The sequence below is a fragment of the Benincasa hispida genome, chromosome 11 (genome assembly GCF_009727055.1).
Source record: "Benincasa hispida cultivar B227 chromosome 11, ASM972705v1, whole genome shotgun sequence".
Lineage (NCBI taxonomy): Eukaryota > Viridiplantae > Streptophyta > Magnoliopsida > Cucurbitales > Cucurbitaceae > Benincasa > Benincasa hispida.
The window spans coordinates 31933564-31953823 of NC_052359.1; the positions used below are offsets into that span (position 1 = coordinate 31933564).

General features: G+C 36.6%; 1 protein-coding gene across 2 annotated transcripts; it reads right to left on the reverse strand.

Moving 5' to 3' along the window:
• Nucleotides 1-11770: 11770 nt before the first annotated feature.
• On the reverse strand, nucleotides 11771-19789 carry LOC120091146 (LL-diaminopimelate aminotransferase, chloroplastic). 2 transcript variants are annotated; one of them, XM_039049018.1, is made up of 11 exons: nucleotides 19629-19789; nucleotides 19431-19513; nucleotides 19156-19223; nucleotides 18884-19000; nucleotides 18183-18245; nucleotides 17546-17650; nucleotides 17289-17339; nucleotides 16504-16824; nucleotides 12970-13176; nucleotides 12018-12358; nucleotides 11771-11908 (listed from the first exon to the last, which is right to left on the reverse strand). In XM_039049018.1, exons 1-10 carry the CDS (start codon nucleotides 19709-19711, stop codon nucleotides 12065-12067), a joined length of 1392 nt encoding a protein of 463 aa, XP_038904946.1. In that variant the 5' UTR covers nucleotides 19712-19789; the 3' UTR covers nucleotides 11771-11908; nucleotides 12018-12064. The 2 variants fall into 2 exon arrangements, with proteins under 2 accessions (XP_038904946.1, XP_038904945.1); XM_039049017.1 differs by having other exon boundaries at nucleotides 11797-12358.
• Nucleotides 19790-20260: the final 471 nt, after the last annotated feature.

A 20260-nucleotide genomic window follows, 5' to 3' on the forward strand; every position in this document is an offset into this window, starting at 1 on the left:
AATTTAATCCTCAAGTTTTCCTAACTCAACCCTCTGGTTTCCAAAAACATATACTTTGATACCAAACTAGTATCAACCCACCCTTCAACTTTCCCAGAAACTTATGCTTCAATACTAATGTCACACCCCGCACCAGATTACCCTCCTAATCTGGATGGAATGGTGACTGCAGCAATTACCAACCCTTTTGGTGACACTTACTGTCTATCTTACCTGTTAAATATTGCTCAAACCCTGAATACATACAAATTAACTCAGAATTTAACACATTCACATTACAGGGTTTCGCAGCATTGTTCATACATGGATATTACAACCTAGTGAGCCCCATCAAGAATACTAGTCACTAGATAGACACATGTATACTAACTAGCATAGGTCTTCAATTACGCTTCCTTCAAACTGTTTCTTTAAGTGGCAGAGCAGCAGCAGCAGAATAGTCTTTTGGGAACTGACCGCTACCTGAAAGAAAACATTGAAAACGTGAGCTAGAAGCCCAGTGAGTGACTTAATAAAAACATAAATCTCATTCTTAAACTGAAAGCTCGAAAACATAATACTGAAACTAAAATATATCAAGAAAACATGTACATAAAACCTTTACAATAATTGTATCTGAAACCTGAATCTTAATTGAAACCCTTACTTCGATCTCTTTATATTGAACTATGGCTAGGAGAGACCTTATGTCGATCTCTTTAAAAATATATTGATGGGCATCTCAAGCAACTTTCTCTAAACATTAGCATTGATAACTACTCTTAAACACCATTAAACATCATTATTCCTTAGTTGAGAACGAGCATACCTCGCTCTAGCTCCCAACGTCTGTTATCGGCCATGAGACCCATGCTTCGGCCTCTCTTTGTTGGTTTATAGCCTAGGAGACCCATACTTCGGCCTCTCCTTCAAAACTACCCACGTGTACGTGGAGGTTTCTATGTACTGTCAATACCTTAGGTACATTTATTCAGATACCTTTCTTACCTTCAGTACTCCTCTTCATTGTGTTTAAGAATATCAATGCATGTACTTTAGCAATCTTAGGTATATAAACATAACACATCAAGCTTAATTTTAACCCTAACGCATGCTTCATACTTTATAAAATAAGTTGGCTTAAATCGTGTTGAACGAGCTTGTAAAAACTATTAGCATGCGTTAGATATGGAAAACATACTTGGAAAACTTATACATTAGTAACGTCATGCGTTGATAAACATTCATAAGCATTAGCAATTCCAAACTATCCTTCTAGCTTAGGAGAAGATATGACTGCCTTTATCCTTAGTTGAGAATGAACTACTAGATCTAACCCTCAACGTCAACCTTAGTCGGGGAGAATCCTTTTGCTCAATCCATCAACGTCGTATTACCTATGTGCACGTGGTTATAACTAAGTATCGTCATACCTTAGGTACTTTTGCTCAGATACCTTCTCAAATGTCCTTCAGTATCGAGCTGCTAAGATACCTTCTCAAATGTCCTTCGGTATTAAGTTGGTCCGGTACCTTCTCGAATGTCCTTCGGTATCAAGTTGGTCAGATACCTTCTCAAATGTCCTTCGGTATCTGGTTGGACGGATTCTCATATGTCCTTCGGTATCGCGTTTTAAATAAAACTAGTCATAAATATTTAGTTGAACACTAAGGCTTAGTGCTCAAATCATCATACTAGTTCATCATAAAAAAGGAGTTACTTAAAATATGCTAAAAGTATTTGGACAAGATAACATATTTAAATCATGTCAATTTCCATGGAGAACATGCTTTACTTAGCATGAGAAATAGTTTCAAATATTTGTTGCTTGGCACTTCATATAAACACTTAGTATCACATAGTCACTCACAGCTCGTTGGCCTCTTAACGGGTTATACGCCTCTCCTAGCTCTTCTTGGCCTGAAAGGACATAATTCCTGGTTAAACTACTTAAAATTCTTAGCAAAATACCTCAAATAGTTAATTTACTAATGGAACTTTCATCATCAAAGACAGCTTTACTAACGAGATACTCATCATGAGTGAATTCTTCTCATGAGCGAGATCCTCATCATGAGTGAATTCTTCTCATGAGCGAGATCCTTTCATCCTAGCGATACTCACCTTTCCAGCGAGATTCAGCCTAATTTCTAGCGAGATTCCCTTCTAGAGCGAGATCCTCATCACAAAATTAGCGAGATTTTCTTCTAGAGCGAGATCCTCATCAAAAAATTAGTGAGATTTCTTTCTAGAGCGAGATCCTCATCACAAAATCTCGCTATAACTCTCCACAGTGGGCTGTTTGCTTGTTCTTCCCAAGTAGCTGTCTATTTATGCATAGATTCTCTGTTACAACTTCAAAAATTCATAACTCAAAATCCAGACTTTTTTTGAAGAAACTTCCTTCTACAAACTTGTTTAGAATTGAGTTAACTTTCTTACCTTAAAATTCCAGCAAAACATTTCTTATGGTTTGGCCTAGAGCTTCCAATCTTCACCTCGGGCCCTGATTAACCCGAGATTCTATCTCTTCTATAATTTCATCACTTTCTGTTCTTCTTCTCCTGCAATCTTTCTCCAGCAAGACAATTTTGAAAACTAGATTCTCCCAGCTTTCAAATGGCATCGATTTAACTGAATTTGCTTGTGTAGATTGTTGAAACCAAACTTTCGAAGTTTCTTTTTCCTTTTAATCTTCCTGCCACCTCCCGAATTCAAGGATTAACCGCCACGTGCCAAACCCATAAATGAGTTTCCTTATTTAACATGTTTTTCTTTTCCTTTCTCAACAACTCCTATAAATAATATGGATTTTCACTTACTAAATATTTAATATATCATTCCTTTGGCTAAACATGCTTGTTTAGGAAACTTAGAATTCGGGGTTTACACTTAGCTACATAAGAGCTTATTTCTTTCTGCTTCCATCCTCTATTCCTCCAAAAATCTGGCTTCATTTAACTCATTAGAAGACATCACATTACTTACTCTTACTTAAAGTAATTAGGGTTCGGGTTTTACAAATTCTTCCCCCCCCAAAAGAAATTTCGTCCTCAAAATTTGCTCGAACCTACTTATAACTTAGACTTTGACAACATCCTTTGATCGTAAACTTTACAACCTTCTTCTTTTCTTTCTTCTTCCCTCTTTTTACTACGCTTTCGCTGTGCTACTCTGATATTAACTTTGTTCACATTAAATAATACTAGTATGTATGAACAATTGATCATCATAGTTCACTGTATTTGTCACATCCTCTGGTGACTCTTCCGTTCTCCACTGAGTCATAATATTCATTTATTACTAGAGTGGTCCTTTTCCATTTACTAGCAATACCACTGGAATATTTTTTTCTAGTTGTCACACTTTTGAATTAGTTGCTAGCTGTGAAATCAATATTTATGTCAACTAGACTTCTCGACTTAACCGAAGGCACTCTTCTTAGGATGTCCTTTCTATCATACTTGGGAGAAAACATTCTTTGTACTATAACATTTCCCAACTATGGCTTACCATACTGTATACATAAGGTTTTCTTAACTGTACTAGTCCCTTGCTCAATTACAATTCAAACTTCGAGCTATTACCTAGAACATCAACAAATCTGGACCTTTTCCTTTTTGTCTTCTGCTGACCATTTTGTTCCTAACTTTTATACTCAACGTACCCCTGGTACATTTCGAGCTCACTGTTGCTCATTCTTTCCCTTCTCTTAGGAGTAATCTGACTAGGACTTTCTCTAGATTACATCATTTACTTTGAATTCATTGGAATAGACTTCACGTTTGCCACCAACCTCTGAGTAAACCTGCTATACACTCTATTTCTAGTGAGAAGTCTATGTTTACCTGTTTAACTCCCGACTTCCACTCAGGTACTAGTAGTGGATTGAGTAATCCTGTCGGCCTCTGCCCTTCAGGTTTCACTTGTTAACAAATCAAACATCACATAGTACTTTTCTTATTTTGCTAGATTATGTCTGAGTCTGTTAGTCTAGAGTAGCCGTTTTGCTCACTCCTTATCATTCTTTACTGCATTACTACTTAACTGGGAAGGAACTCCTCTGGTTCTTTTCCTACAATCATAACTTGCATTCTTAGTTGAGAGACAATCTTTACTCAATCCCTCAACATCAATTTATGGCTAGAATGGAGTGTTCTCGACACTATCAATCACAACTTTTCCCTTATTTGTACAATTCTAGTTCAAGTACTGTCATGCCTTAGGTACTATTGCTCAGATACCTTCTCCATGTCCTTCAGTATCGAGCTATTCAAATTCTAGGACAAAGCCTCAATACCTTCTCTATGTACTTCAGTACTGAGTTATTTATATTTACTTGCTTGCATATTCTTATCTCTTAATGACTTAGTTGCCCAAAACATTCTATACTAACGCATCCTTATGGTCATTGAAAAGCATAGTATAAATATAAGATTAATGTGAGATACGTTGCTTGGTAACTATTTGAAAATAGTTGTCATAAATAGCTTTCAGTAAACATACATTGTTAAACATTCATAAGCTTTAGAAATTTACTTAAAACATTTAAAGCATTTAGTGTCACTCACTCCTACTGCTAAAACCATATGACCAAGAAATACAACCTAGTCTAACCAGAAACCACATTTGCTGAACGTGGCATACAACTGCTTCTCTCGCAGTGTCTGCAAAACTATCCTCAAATGGTTCCCGTGATCTTCCCTACTACTTAAATACACCAATATGTTATCAATGAAGATTATCATGAACTGATCCGAGTAGGGATAAAATATCCTATTCATCAAGTCCATAAATACTGCAGGGGTATTCGTTAATTCAAATGGCATTATTAGGAACTTATAATGTCCATACCTCGTCCTGAATGCAGTTTTTGGAACATCTGCCTCTACCTTCAACTGGTGGTAACCTGATCTCAAATCTATTTTAGAGAAAATTGTGGCTCCCTTAGACTGATCAAAGAGATCACCTATACCAAGCAATGGATACTTGTTCCTGATCGTCACCTTATCCTAATGCCTATAATCTATACATAACTGAGAGTACCGTCTTTCTTCTTGATAGAAGACCGGCGCTTCCCGAGGTGATACACTGGATCTGATGTAACCCTTATTTATTAATTCTTGTCACTGAACTTTCAACTTCTTAAGTTCTTCTGGCACCATCCTCAATGGTACCTAAAAAATAGATGTTGTATTTGGAATTAAATCGATAGTAAACTCAACTTCCTTGTCAGATTGTAAATCTGATAACTTTTCAGGGAAAACATCCAGGAACTCTTGTACAATTGGTACATCCTCAGGTTTCATCTTCTCCTTTTATGAAACCGTCACATGAGCTAAATAAGCTTCCTAGCCTTCACTGTTGATATTAGGCTTTCTGAAAGTATTCCTTTGCTTCCTACAATTTCTGTCTCTTGCCTACTAAATCTCTCGAACATTATCCATCCTTAAAACAATTCATACAGTTGTAACATTTATTCGGAAAATCCATGCTCTAGAGTGACAACAATTCTAGGAAATCTAATGGAATCACTTCATAACTATACTTATCAACAACTACTCCAAAGCCTGTAAAACTCTTATACTATTACAACCTCTCCATACTATAATAATAATTACTTAGGGGAATGCTCTCCACAATCTTTCCTACAAGTAGTGCAACATGCTAGATAATAATGAAGGTATAGCACCATAAGCAACTAGTTCATAAATATACTGGTACATAAAGTTACTTTACCATTCACAACATTAGGTAACTTCTCTGCCGCCCAGTAGGACACTTCGTAAAACCTGCCCTAACCTGAGGTCGTCCTGCTTTCTTTCTCATTTTTCTTCTTTTAAATTCCTTCCTCAGCTTCTGAGCCACTAGGCTTATCTAGCGTCTGTAAAGTCATTCCGTGTTCTATCTGAACTCCTTGACCTAGCTGGGCATTCCTTCTTGAAATGTTCTGCTTGTCTGTACTAAAAACATACGTTTTTCCCTTTATAACATGTCCCTCAGTAAAACTTACCACAATCTGTACATAAGGGTTTCTTACCTGCACCAGCTACCAGTTCGATAGGATGCCAAAACCTTGATCTATCACCCATACTAATCATAAGTCTTGGCTTCTTCCTTCCTACCCTATGCTGACTTGTAGCTCTCTGTCCTTCATCAATACCTATTAGGTCATTCTCAATACTGTACTTCCTTTCCGAATCCGCCAGAATGGATTCGACACTTTCCGCCAACCTCTTGGCGATCCTGTTAAATATTTTATCCTCTAACTGAGGATCTGTTCCTGTCTGCGGAATCCTTGACTCCCCGCCTGAAGTCGTTTCCTAATTTACTAGGTCTTTACCTTTTCGTTCACTAACATTTGGATTCCCTCGAATCTCGAAACTTTTAAAGGTAGGGTCAGGGTTCCCGTTGTCTGTCTGCCTGCTCTACTTGCCACTTTTCTTGACATCTTCCTCTTTCTTAGGTAGTACACATGTTAAAGACTCAGGACTCAGACTTATATATATAAAGTTTTCCCCTCTTTTCCTAAAATCTTTTGCTCTGATACCAACTTGTCACACCCCGCACCAGATTACCCTCTTAATCTGGATGGAATGGTGACTGCAGCAGTTACCAACCCTTTTGGTGATACTTACTGCCTATCTTACCTATTAAATATTGCTCAAACCCTGAATATATACAAATTAACTCAGAATTTAACACATTCACATTACAGGGTTTCGCAGCATTGTTCATACATGGGTATTATAACCTAGTGAGCCCCATCAAAAATACTAGTCACTAGACAAACACATGTGTACTAACTAACATAGGTTTTCAATTACGCTTCCTTCAACCTGTTTCTTTGAGTGGCAGAGCAGCAGCAGCAGAATAGTCTTTTGGAAACTGACCGCTACCTGAAAGAAAACATTGAAAACGTGAGCTAGAAGCCCAGTGAGTGACTTAATAAAAACATAAATCTCATGCTTAAACTGAAAGCTTGAAAACATAATACTGGAACTAAAATATACCAAGCAAATGTGTACATAAAACTTTTACAACCATTGTATCTGAAACCTGAATCTTAATTGAGACCCCTACTTCAATCTCTTCATACTGAACTATGGCTAGGAGAGACCCCTATGTCGACCTCTTTAAAAATATATCGATGGGCATCTCAAGCAACTTCCTCTAAACATTAGCATTGATAACTACTCTTAAACACCATTAAACATCATTATTCCTTAGATGAGAACGAGCATACCTCGCTCTAGCTCCTAACGTCTATTATCGGCCATGAGATCCATGCTTCGGCCTCTCTTTGCTGGTTTATGGCCTAGGAGACCCATACTTCGACCCTTCCTTCAAAACTACCCACGTGCACGTGGAGGTTTCTATGTACCGTCAACACCTTAGGTACATTTATTCAGATACCTTTCTTAACTTCAGTACTCCTTTTTATTGTGTTTAGGAATATCAACGCATGTACTTTAGCAATCTTAGGTATATAAACATAGCACATCAAGCTTAGTTTTAACCCTAACACATGCTTCATACTTTATAAAATAAGTTGGCTTAAATCGTGTTGAACTAGCTTGTAAAACTATTAGCATGCGTTAGATATGAAAAAACATACTTGGAAAACTCATACATTAGTAACATCATGTGTTGATAAACATTCATAAGCATTAGCAATTCCAAACTATCCTTCTAGCCTAGGAGAAGATATGATTGCCTTTATCCTTAGTTGAGAGTGAACTACTAGATCTAACCCTCAACGTCAACCTTAGTCGGGGAGAACCCTTTTGCTCAATCCCTCGATGTCGTATTACCTATGTGCACGTGGTTATAACTGAGTACCGTCATACCTTAGGTACTTCTGCTCAGTTACCTTCTCAAATATCCTTCAGTTCGAGCTACTAAGATACCTTCTCAAATGTCCTTCGGTATTAAGTTGGTCCGGTACCTTCTCGAATGTCCTTGGGTACCAAGTTGGTCAGATACCTTCTTAAATGTCCTTTGGTATCTAGTTGGGCGGATACCTTCTCAAATGTCCTTCGGTATCGTGTTTTAAGTAAAACTAGTCATAAACATTTAGTTGAACACTAAGACTTAGTGCTTCATCATACTAGTTCATCCATCATACTAGTTCATCATAAAAATGGAGTTACTTAAAACATGCTGAAAGTATTTGGACAATATAACATATTTAAATCATGTCAATTTCTATGGAGAACATGCTTTACTTAGCATGAGAAATAGTTTCAAACATATGTTGCTTGGCACTTCATATAAACACTTAGCATGAGAAATAACTTCAAAGAAATCATGGTTTCTAAATCATTAAAGCATTAAATTATCACATAGTCACTCACAGCTAGTTGGCCTCTTAACAGGTTATACGCCTCTCATAGCTCTTCTTGGCCTGAAAGGACATAATTCCCGGTTAAACTACTTAGAATTCTTAGCAAAATACTTCAAATAGTTCATTTACTAATGAAACTTTCATCATCAAAGACAACTTTACTAACGAGATACTCATCATGAGTGAATTTTTCTCATGAGCGAGATCCTTTCATCCTAGCGATACTCACATTTCCAGCAAGATTCAATCCAATTTCTAGCGAGATTCCCTTCTAGAGCGAGATTCTCATAAAAAAAAATTAGCGAGATTTCCTTCTAAAGCGAGATCTTCATCACAAAATCTCGCTATAACTCTCCACGGTGAGCTGTTTGTTTGTTCTTCCCAAGCAGCTGTCTGCTTATACACAGATTCTCTGTTACAATTTCAAAAATTCATAACTCAAAATCCAGACTTCTTTTGAAGAAACTTCCTTCTACAAACTTGTTTAGAATTGAGTTTTACCTTAAAATTCCAGCCTAAAATTCTTTATGGTTTGGCCTGGAGCTTCCAATCTTCACCTCGGGCCCTGATTAACCCGAGATTCTGTCTTTTCTATAATTTCATCACTTTTTGTTCTTCTTCTCCTGCAATCTTTCTCCGACAAGACAACCTTGAAAACTAGATTCTCCCAGCTTTCAAATGGCACCGATTTCACTAAATTTGCTCGTGTAGATTGCCAAAACCAAACTTTCAAAATTCCTTTTCCCTTTTAATCTTCCTCCCGCCTCCCGAATTCAAGGATTAACCGCCACATGCCAAACCCATAAATGAGTTTCCTTATTTAACATGTTTTTCTTTTCCTTTCTCAACAACTCCTATAAATAACATGAATTTTCACTTACTAAATATTTAATACATCATTCCTTTGGCAAAACATGCTTGTTTAGGAAACTTAGAATTCCTTTGGCTAACCTCTCAAAGTCCAATGGCCAATGCATGGCACATACTAACGCATTGTCAAATATTTAGTCAAATTTCACCAATTAAAGCTTAGCTCAAAACTACTCAAGGAAATTCTATTCAACACTTTGAAATTTCCTTCTCTTCAATATAGGATTTAACTTTCACTTAGTTAATTCCTTTTAACACCTGCTTAAGTAGGAATAATGGAAATCCGGGTTTCACAAGATACATGTTTTTTAAAAAATAAGTGCAATGAAAAGCTAATAAAAAACATGTTCGGGGTTTCTTTTAGCCTCAATTAAAGAAGATTAAATTATGAGATTCCATCTCAAAACTAATTGACAATTAAAGGAGTAGTTCATCTATTTTATTAAGAGTGTGAGGCTCCTCGATTTTTTTTCAATGTGGGATCTTCAACACCGATATTATTATTAACAATTAACAATTATAGTGTCGTAGATAATGTTAACAAATATAAGGGCCATGCAAAGTAACGTTGATTATGAAGAAAAGGATGGAAGAACATTGTTTTGCAATTGAGGTATGATGTTAGAGTTTACATTTGAAATCTTGTTTTGAAGATAGTGTATTTTCCTATTATTCAGACTTCAAATTTCTTGATTATTTTTCCCTTTTTTTTTTTTTTGGCTTAAATATTTTCATAAATATACAATTGCGTACTTCAGGTTGTAGTTGGAACTTTTTTTTCTTTCGCAGCGAGATTCATTAGTATGAATTATTTGGTTCTAAATACCCATAGATTCTAGATTTGATACGGTATATTTGTCAATGAATTTCTATAGAATTTCACTTAATTTAGAAACTGGTCAATAATCCAAAATAAAATCAATTTGATCTTTTTTAAAACATCCCACTCAAGATGCTTGTTTACTTAGTTGCCTCATTTTAACTTGAGAAATTGTATTTGAGTAGCAAATTGAGTTTAGGAATTTGCAGGCATGTCTTTTGGATTTTTAAGTTTGTAAATATGGTAAAATAAAGTTTCACAATTGCCACCTTTGATTAAATCAACCTGACAGCGAAAGGCTTTGAAGGCATAGTCGTAGAAGTCGATTTTGGCGTCGTCGTGGGTTTTTTGGGTCAGAGGATGGCGTGGACATGGTAGTTTCTGGTGGTTGGAGCTCGATTGCCACATTCATCAGCTTGGCAGCAAAGCCATCTAAGGGCTTCGAAGGCGTAATCGTAGAAGCTCGATTTCAGGCGTTGTCATGGGTTTTTTGGGTCAAAGGACAACGGAGACATGGTAGTTTCCAATGGTTGGAGCTCGATTTCAGGTGGAGTGGTGGCTGGCTTGTTTGAAGAGAGATATTGGGGCGAAGAGGTCTGTTACTTTTGAAGAAGTCTAGATCTTTTTTAAAAAAATAATAATAAAATAAATTAAAAATTAAAAAAATCTAAGTGTTATCACTTTAATTCAAATGTGTCAACTGTGCATCAAGAGGTATCGAATGTATGAATGGGTACAAGTGTATCAGATGTATCAAGTATATATCAAGTGTGTATCAAACATATTAGGTGAATAAAGTATATTCATACATTTTTTACATTTCCTGTCTTAAATCCTAGACTAAGCTTGTTTTTTGTTATTTTTACAAAACTAAAAGGTTTGAATCATAGGCCTAATATTAATAACTTGTTTGGTCCGTTTTGCAACTACCCCTATTAACTTTGAGGGAATTAGTCCATAGTTGACATTTTTCTAATATATCTAAAAGTAATATTTCTATTAAAAAAAGCACTAAAACAAATGAAAATGGATAGAAACTATCTAAATTAATTTGTGAGATTTTAATTATAACTTCGTATAATTCATCATTTTAATTAAGGTAATTATTTTAAATAAGGTAATTATTTTAAATGATAAAATTGTTGAAAATATTTTTAAGTATCAAGATGAACATTAGTGGATGATTAAATTGTGATAGGCATCCATCAAACACTTTATGTCTATCACGCCATTTTCCTATATTTATAAATAAATGGGTTCTTTTTCCTTTATCTAAAACCAGCCTTTTCTAATTAAGTATTTTGATAAATATAGGTAATATTTATATGATTAATAACAGATGATAGGAAGAAAAATATTAATTGCAAAATATTGAAATCGTATAAAAATACCAAATTCATACACAACTCCATGATATTGCATTAAATTCTAAAAAAACATCAATAAAATTATAAAATTATGTCGGAGAGGTAGAGAGAAAAAACAATACAAGGAAAGAGAAATGAGGGGCCAAGAGAGAGAGAAAGCGAGATTGTAAAAGATTACCAAGGTTTCTCGACCATATTTTAGACATTTGTTGGTTCAATTCATCTCAATATCTATTTTAGTTTAATAAAGTCTCAAATGTTAACTTATCATTCAATTAAAAAACTTAAACTAATAAGTGATGGTACGTATTCTAAACATCGATACTTCATCATCCTTAATAAACTCTGGAAAGTTTTTCTCTAAGTTCTTGACAAAGGAGGCATGTGTTTTCAAGTAATTCATTCAAAAAAAATTTAACTAATAATGTGATTGAAATATAACTTTATTCATTGAAAGAGAAAGATACCCCAGTACTCCATACAGACCTCAATGCAAAGAATCTCCTCCAACTAAGACTGCAATTGCTTTGTACATTTCAAATGAAAATGAAATGCCAAAGACAGATGTCAAAAACATGTATTACAACTTGGATGCACAATTACAAGAGTTTAATAAATAGTAGAAGGATGGTACCTTTGACTTAAATCTCTCATCCACCTGCATCACTTTTTTCCCCTCTTTCACTTGTATAGCTGCTTGAATCTTTTGCAGGCTTCCAAAACGTTCTCCCTGTGACCAAAAGCACTTACCCTGATGAATCCTTCACCACCAGGTCCGAAACCACTTCCAGGTGTTGTCACGACATGTGTTTTCTCCAGTATCTCAGCAAATACATCCCACGAACTCCGGCCAGGGAAATGAACCCACACATACGGAGCATTCTTCCCTCCATACACGTTAAATCCAAGCGAGTTAAATGTGTCCATTATGATACTAGTATTTTCTTTGTAAAACCCAATAACCCCACGCATAGCCTGCAAGCAGAAATCGATAAATTTCATGATCATCGGTAATTTGTTGAGCAGATATCATATACGAATTGTAGAGTGTTCCATAAAGTGCTCCAAATTAGAGTCGCTGGATAAGAACGTTTGGTGTTTGTTGGGCTTGGCATGGAGCCGGTGAGACACAGTGGAGGAGGTGCCTTTTGAATTCTCCTTTTAGGAAGAAAGGCAAAATTTTGTGGTAAGCTAGTTTCTTTGCAATTCTGTGGAGTCTTTGAGATGAGAGAAATAATAGAATTCTTAAAGAGGTCAAGAGATCCGGTCGAAGATGTTCGGGAGGTGACTAGATTTAATGCCTCCTTACAAGTGTGTCAATTACTGGGCATTTTCATAATTATGAATTTATGATCTTGGTCTTGTTCCTTTTGATTCGAGTGGACGTTATTGTAGTTAGAATCAGACCTTTTTTTCCTGTCCGGGCTTGGTTTTTTTGTCTTTGTATATCTTTCCTTTCTCTAAATGAAAGTGTGGTTTATGTCCGATTAAATAGATAAAGTGCTCCAATTTTTTCTCGGTCATTTCAAGGGATTAAAATAATTGTGCATGTTTTATATTTCTATTAAACAAATTGAAGAAGAAACCTCAAGCCCGTCTGGTGAAAGACAAGCCAAGCCCCCAGCTTGGGCAATGTTGGATGCACCGTTGAAGCAAGTACAAACAATGCGGTTGAAATCTTTAGCAACGGGAAATCCATCAGAAAACAGGAGCTCCTTTGGAACAACTGTCCAACCAAGACGAACTCCAGTAAATCCAGCATATTTGCTAAATGATGATGTCTCAATTGCAACCTGCAAAATGGAAAATAGGCCATGCAGCATCACATAAATTGGCTGTTATTCCCCAACTAAAGCGAAAGCAAATAAATAATGGAAGGCTAGGCAAATTAAACATCCAAATATCTATCCTATCACCTAACGTAAACTAGAAGCCAAATTTCTTCTTGCTACATAATTTCAAGCCTTTCTAAGGTCATAAATTGATTTCCTACTCTATCATCTCCATTCTCTACTAATCCTTCGAACGTATGATTCCATTTGGAGAGAGATTCAAACAGAAGTGTCTTGATAAAAAGTCTTCTGCCTGTTATTCCTAAATTCAGCTAATGAGCTTGTCCGTCTATGTTCTCATGAAGCATTGTGATTTTGCTCCAGCCTGCAGATATGCTAAGAATATTCGTGGATGGTTGGATACAATAGCATTTTGATTTTCAAGAATAGTAAAGCAATTTTATTTTAAGGAAGAGAATTGCTGCTGTTGATTTTTCTTGCATTAAAAAATGAGGTATGTACGCTTTCTGAATGATATAATTGAAATGTGGAATCTCATGATGAAACCAGATCATCACAAGATATAAATATCAGAATCCAAACAATATAGAGGGGATTTAGGTAAGTTTTATCTTTGTGCTTTAATTTGATGTGTCAGATAAAGGAATGACAAAAAATGTCTTCTCTCCTCTTTTCTCTCTCCTAGCCCATCCCCCTGCCTATCTCTGGTAATTCTCCAGCAATCTAAGAGGAATATTGGGGAGATGGTACTACATCATCATCCCCCCTCACCATCCTTCAACCATTGATAGGAAAACACTTTCTATTGAAATCTCACATGGAGTTAGAATCACCGAAGCTTCTAGGGACAAGTCTTTTACACTCTCAGTTAAGAAAGAATCCCTCTCTTGGTTACACACTACTCTCTCTTCTTTGATAGAAGCTCCTTTAAACCAAAAATTCTTCAACAAGTCTCGAACGATTGAATATGATCTTTGGGTGGAAAAAATCTCCGACCAGAAGGGTCATTTTGTTGAGATCACCATGCTTGGAGTTAATGGAGGGTTAATGATGGCAACAACAAAGTTGCCTCTCTTCTTAAGGTACCAAACACATAACCCATCATGCAGCAGACCAACAATATATCTACATCTTTATCTTACAACGATGCCCTCCATAATCTCAAGAAGCCTTGTGAACAGCAAAAAGCGCCCCCCCCCCCCCCCCCCCCCCCCCCCCCCCCCCCCCCCCCCCCAGCCCCCCCCCCCCCGCTCCCCCCCCCCCCCCCCCCCCCCCCCCACAAAAAAAAAACAGAGCACACTACCCTCTTCATTTCCTCCCCAGTCTAGTGAACTTGCAGCTTTCTACTTTCATACAGCCATCATCATCATCCGCTAGAACTTCCACAACAATTGGTTCGAAATTTCAAGGGCTCTACAAAGGGAAGTGTTCAACTTTGGCTCCATCAGCCCATTACAACCCAACAAGGCCATCTTAGCAGTTGAAAGTAAGGAACAAACCTTGATTTTAAGCAATATCCATTACTGGTATAAGGTTGGTTCTTTTATGGTGAAATTCAAACAATGGAGCATTGAGGCATAGTACAAAAATCAGATGATGCCATCATATGAAGGATGGATGTTAGAAATCGCCTGCTTGATAGATGGTCTTTTGATTCCTTCAAATATATTGGTGATCTTTGTGGGGGGTTTTTTGGAAGTAGCAAAGGAGACTTTATCCTGTATGGACATGATGGAAGTTTATTTTGAAAGTGGAGAAAAATCAACTTGGGTTTTTACCAGCCACTATCCTCCTTCCTTCTTCATCCCCATTAACCCCTTTTCCGAAAGCTTTTCCTCACATAGGGTACATTGCTGAGAAGCATGGTGTGATTCCATGGCTTGCGCGTGAACCGTGCGTGGATGTCCACTCTCCCCCTCCCCCTACATAAAGGACAAACCCACATTATCTCACCTAGGACACTACTGAACAACAGTACCATCGAGAACCCATACCTTCCTTCTGCAGTACCTTTATCAGCCGATTCTCCTCCATCAGTTTTGACCTTATCCCCCTTTACACGTCAGCTACAACTGACATTACCAAACCCTCTACCAATAAAACTTACCATCTATTGCTGCTGAAAAGTATCAGCCTTTATTTAACCCATCCCTCCACATCAATTGTCCCATCTGAACAACAATGTGCCTCCCTAAAGCAACCTTCTCCATCCGTTTTCCATAACTTTCCATCACCCTCTGTCAAACCAACAACCCTTCCCCTTCCATCTACTTCTTTGCCCATCAACAAGACTTTTCACCCTTCATCAACAGCCCCTTGCTTTCTTCTCCACCCTCTGAAAAACCTTCCTTTTCCCTTCCCAATCCTGATCCATCTTGAAGTACCACCATCAACATTCACCCCTTTCCCAATAAACATACTATCTTCACTCTGGCATCAAGCACTCCATCACCATCATTGCTAACCGGATGCCGACACTGATGCCTATCTGTCTAGCCCCATTCCTACTCCATCTAATTCTCCACATCCCTCTTCCATCTATGATCACGTGGGGGAAAATTGGTACGATTTTGTCCATCCTTCAACTGTTGGTCCTTTTAACCCAACTCCACATTTGATTGCTCTGGCCCCTTGGCTTAGAGATCTTGGTCTTTGTATAATAGCAATCCCAACAAAGGAGCATCCGAATCGGTTAACAGAAAAGAAGAAAAGAGGCTTGAGAGAATTATGGAATCAAGAAAGCTCTATTTCATATGACAAAAAAACACAATTATTGCTTAGAGAGGGGTCTTTATCAGTATGACACCAGAGTTTTGGAATGTGTGCTCTGTTATTGATGGAACTCTTTCCTCTCAAGTGGGCTTCGTGGAGTATTGGTCATAATCATTTTGATGCACACCTTCCCCAAGATTGTTCTGCTGCTTTTGTTTTTTGGTCCAGACTGCATCGATTGAATCTCATCTTTTTTGGATTGGCTTGTATCTTTTAATTATCCTTTCCTTGTACATCCCTGATAATATCTTGCTTTTTTGGGTTCTGCATTTGTTTGTATTCAAGTATTATCCCTTATGGGTTTATCCCTTTGTATTCTTTAGATATTTCATTCATCAATGAAATTGTTTCTTATAAAAAAAATTCTAAAAAAACCCAAACAATATAGTGGATCTATACATAATGGTAGGATAACCAGAGATACGTATTTGAACTGCGAGAGATTCAAAACTTCAACCCAACTATATTGTGGAGTTGGCAATCAGAATGAAATTACCTATCACGTAAATCTGATACCAAGTGCAGACATTAAAAAAGTAGTCTAACGAAATTTACCTCCTTCGCTCCAGGAATTTCAAAGATAGATTTTGGATTATCGTCCGATATATACATTGCATATGCAGAATCATAGACTATAATTGATCCATTCTTTTTAGCAAACTGCACCAATTGGGTCAGCTGTTCCCTAGTTGCAGAAGAGCCGGTAGGATTGTTTGGTGAACAGAAAAATATGATATCTGTCCGGGGAACCTTAGATAGATCAGGAAAAAATCCATTTTCTGGTGTACACCTCATGTATTCAATATTGCCATATTTTTCAACATCCTTCTGGTACAGTCCAGTCTGCCCCAAGATGACGCTCGAGTCCACATAAGCCTACAGTTCAACAAATTCTTGATTAGAAATTGAGTCAGCAGAGGTTGGTATGAAGTTCTACAACCTAAACAATACATACCTTTGGAAGTTACAACATAACAACCAAGAAAACATAAAACAATATGTGAGAGAATGGAGTAACAAACGGTACCGATATCAAAACATCTTTGCTAAGTTTAAAAAACAAATTATATTACTATTTATGATTTGGGCTAAAGTGAACATATCCTGTGAGCTAAAGTGAGTAAACCTACAAGCAAAGTTATCAGCAAATGCAAATGCAGTTGCAGCTTGTATAACAGTAAAAATGAGACAAACATAATGATTGACAAAAGAAGAGCTTGAAATTTTTCAAATGATCATTTAAGTAAATGTTTCATAGTGATAGAAAGGTGGTTTGGCAAAATATTACAAGTGTACCAGTTGATCATAAAAAATTTTCATTAATGAGAAGAGCAAATCACCGGGTATGATGGGTCTTGCACTGCCATTGACACGTTGGATCCAAAAACAAGCTGCCAAAAGTGGGAAGAGAAGTTAAATAGTAACAAGATGACAGAAATGATTACCCAAGCTATCTTATATATTTTAACTAAGTTTAGTAATTGTTTATCAACATTAAAATTTTTAAAAATAATAAATAATAAATTAAAAATTAAAAATTGTTGAAAATAGAAAGGTTATGCGGATGAAAGATGTTCCAAACTAAAACAAACCATACCTGAAGGCGTGTTATGTCACATTTTGCACCATCAGAGACGAAGATATCATCTTCTTCTATGCCAAGGTCGCCATAAAATGTTTTGCCGATTAAAGTTCTCACTGGCTATACAAATCAACATCTAAATTAGAACTTTCAATCGTGGAAACATATGACCCAAAAGAAGCCAAATCATCAAGTCAATGCAAAAATGATGGAGAACATTTGTTAACACAATAATGCAGCTACTATACTTCAGGCAATGTAATCAGTTATTGACAGAATTTAATTTGAAACTACACAAGCATTAAGGTGGCAAAAGTTTCTGACAGAAATCATTGACAAAGGCAGATGCCTGATGAAAGAGGCATGTGATCAAGATTCCGGAATATCATTGCTGGACTTCAGCCGAAACGAAGTATTTAAATTGTTGCAGGTCCAGGAAAAATACTGAGGGTGCCTTTCACAACATCAATCTGTCTTTCCTATTTGATCATGCTAACCTTATTTTTTTTCTAAGTGGAAACATTAATTAGAGCAACATGAAAAAGTACAACCTACCCAAATATTAGAAACTTCAGGGTAAGATGTCAAACGCACAATTTCAGTTAAAAAAAGCCAGCAGGAGTAATGGTTATTCGGTAACTGAATTGCATACCTTTTCCCCCTGCTCAGCCCCATAGCCACTGTAACCCTCCAGTGTGGACAATGCATGTGATCTCTGCCAAAGAAGGAAACAGGAGAGTCATAGATGGATTAAAAAAAGGAAGGGGGAAAAGCCTAATGATATAAGGTGTATGATCGACAGGAGGTTCTTATCTTCTGGCATGAAAGCAGTTCCAGAAAAAACCCACCAGTTAGTGCAGATAGTTGGAAGAAAGAAGTATGTGTAAATTGGACACCACAGAATACTATTAACTCAAAGAAAATGAACTTAAAAAATAAATAAATAAAATAAAATAAAATCTTGAAAGTTGCGGTAAGTTCAATAGAACGAGACCAATTTACATGCAAATGTGTAAGAGGAAAGGACTTATTCCAATGGGAAGGAGGGGCAGTGCAGTATTACTACCCTAGTAAGCTGATAATAGAAGAGACGAGTCTATCCTAATTACAAATGATCAGACCATACGAAAGTCAAGACCAATTACCATTAGCAAGGTTCATATTTTCATTATGATGTTAAGTTAAATATTTTAAAGACCCGACCAACCTTCCTTCTCATAAAATTTGACGAAATTCAACTTCAACTGGTATCCCTGGACCAAAATTACTGTTTTTTGACAGAGATGGCTCATTATTCTTACACCTGTTCTGATTTGAGAGTTACGATAACCAGACGCAGAGATTTATCCGTACCTTTGCCATGGCCGACGTAATAACCTCAGGAATAGGCTCAGTAGTGTCACCAATTCCAAGGCTAATTACTTTCGCATCAGGATACTTGAGCAAATGCGCATTCCTTCTCCTTGCAATCTATATTATTAGATATACACATATAAACTACTATCACAAAAACTAATACATAGCAATGACATCGATATTACAAAATAAAAAGAAAACCAAAAAACTGGAGCATATGAATTCATCAACAGCAAGTTCTAGAACCTTGAGAAAAATGCACCACGCACCTCAGGGAAAAGATATCCAGCTTGAAGTTTGGCCATGTTCGCATTTCGAGAGACCGCTGTTTTGTAGGCTTAAGAACAGAAAAAAAAAAAAACAAAAAACAAAAAACAAAAGAACGCCAATAAGAAGATGAAGTAGAAGCAGGTAATTTCTCGTCATTGCTTCAATTATCGAAGACATCATTTCTTTCATCAACTGACAATGTATTAACAGTTCGAAATTGAAGTTTTTTCATGTATCTTATAAATTCAATAACAAGCTGCCATTTCTACAATACCAGTCTTGAAATCTTGAGACGTTGCAACACACTTGCAAACGCCAGCGCTTTTTCCCGGCAACGGCAACGATACCGTCGGATTCCTGTAGTAGAAAGAAGTTAGTTTTGTATGATAATCTAAGCAAAGAAACACGGCGCATACAGAAGTTCCAGGATTGATTGAAAACAGAAAGGAAAGAGAAATGAAAGAAGAAGTACTTGGCATTGAAAGTGGAATGGGAAAAGAAAGCGGATGAAGACGATGAAAGTGCAGCTGAAGATAAGTTGTGAGTAGCTGCCATTTTTTCCTGTACCGGATGAAGCAGAAATGTGTTAAGTTCAGTTAGATGATGTCCTCTTCCAAGTTGCCGGTTAAGCCAACACTGAAACCCTAAAATTTGGGTAGTTCAAGCAAACGATGTCGTTTCATATTAACAATTATTTTTCAAAGAAAAAATTACACTGAAAAGCAAACAACGTCGTTTCATACCTTTTTTTCTCCTTTGAGACGTCACAACTTATACGCCGTCTCTAAGCTTTTGAATCTGACTAGAGATGTTTAATTTTCCTAGATTTCCCGATTAGCCAGAGAATGGGGAGGGAGTGGGGGAAAAAATATTTCTGTGAGCTAAATGGGGACGGGTCTGCCCTGTTCCCCGTCCCCACCCCGATTAGCTTTTATATATTTATTTAGTATAGTTATTTAAAAATTGATTATTTATTGGGAAGCATAATGAATATATTTAATTGAATGTTTAAATTTAGATACAAATGATTTAATTTATATTTATTTCTTTCTACTAAAAAATAATTAACTTTTGTAGGCCAAAATTTGAAGCTAATTTATCTAT

Coding starts and splice junctions, on each gene's coding strand:
- LOC120091146 (XM_039049018.1), bottom strand. CDS start 19,711: ATGGCAGCTACTCACAACTTATCTTCAGCTGCACTTTCATCGTCTTCA. Junction 18,246..18,883: donor TTACGTCGGCCATGGCAAAG/GTACGGATAAAT, acceptor CTTCTTTGGCAG/AGATCACATGCATTGTCCAC. Junction 12,359..12,969: donor TTTCACCAGACGGGCTTGAG/GTTTCTTCTTCA, acceptor TTCTGCTTGCAG/GCTATGCGTGGGGTTATTGG.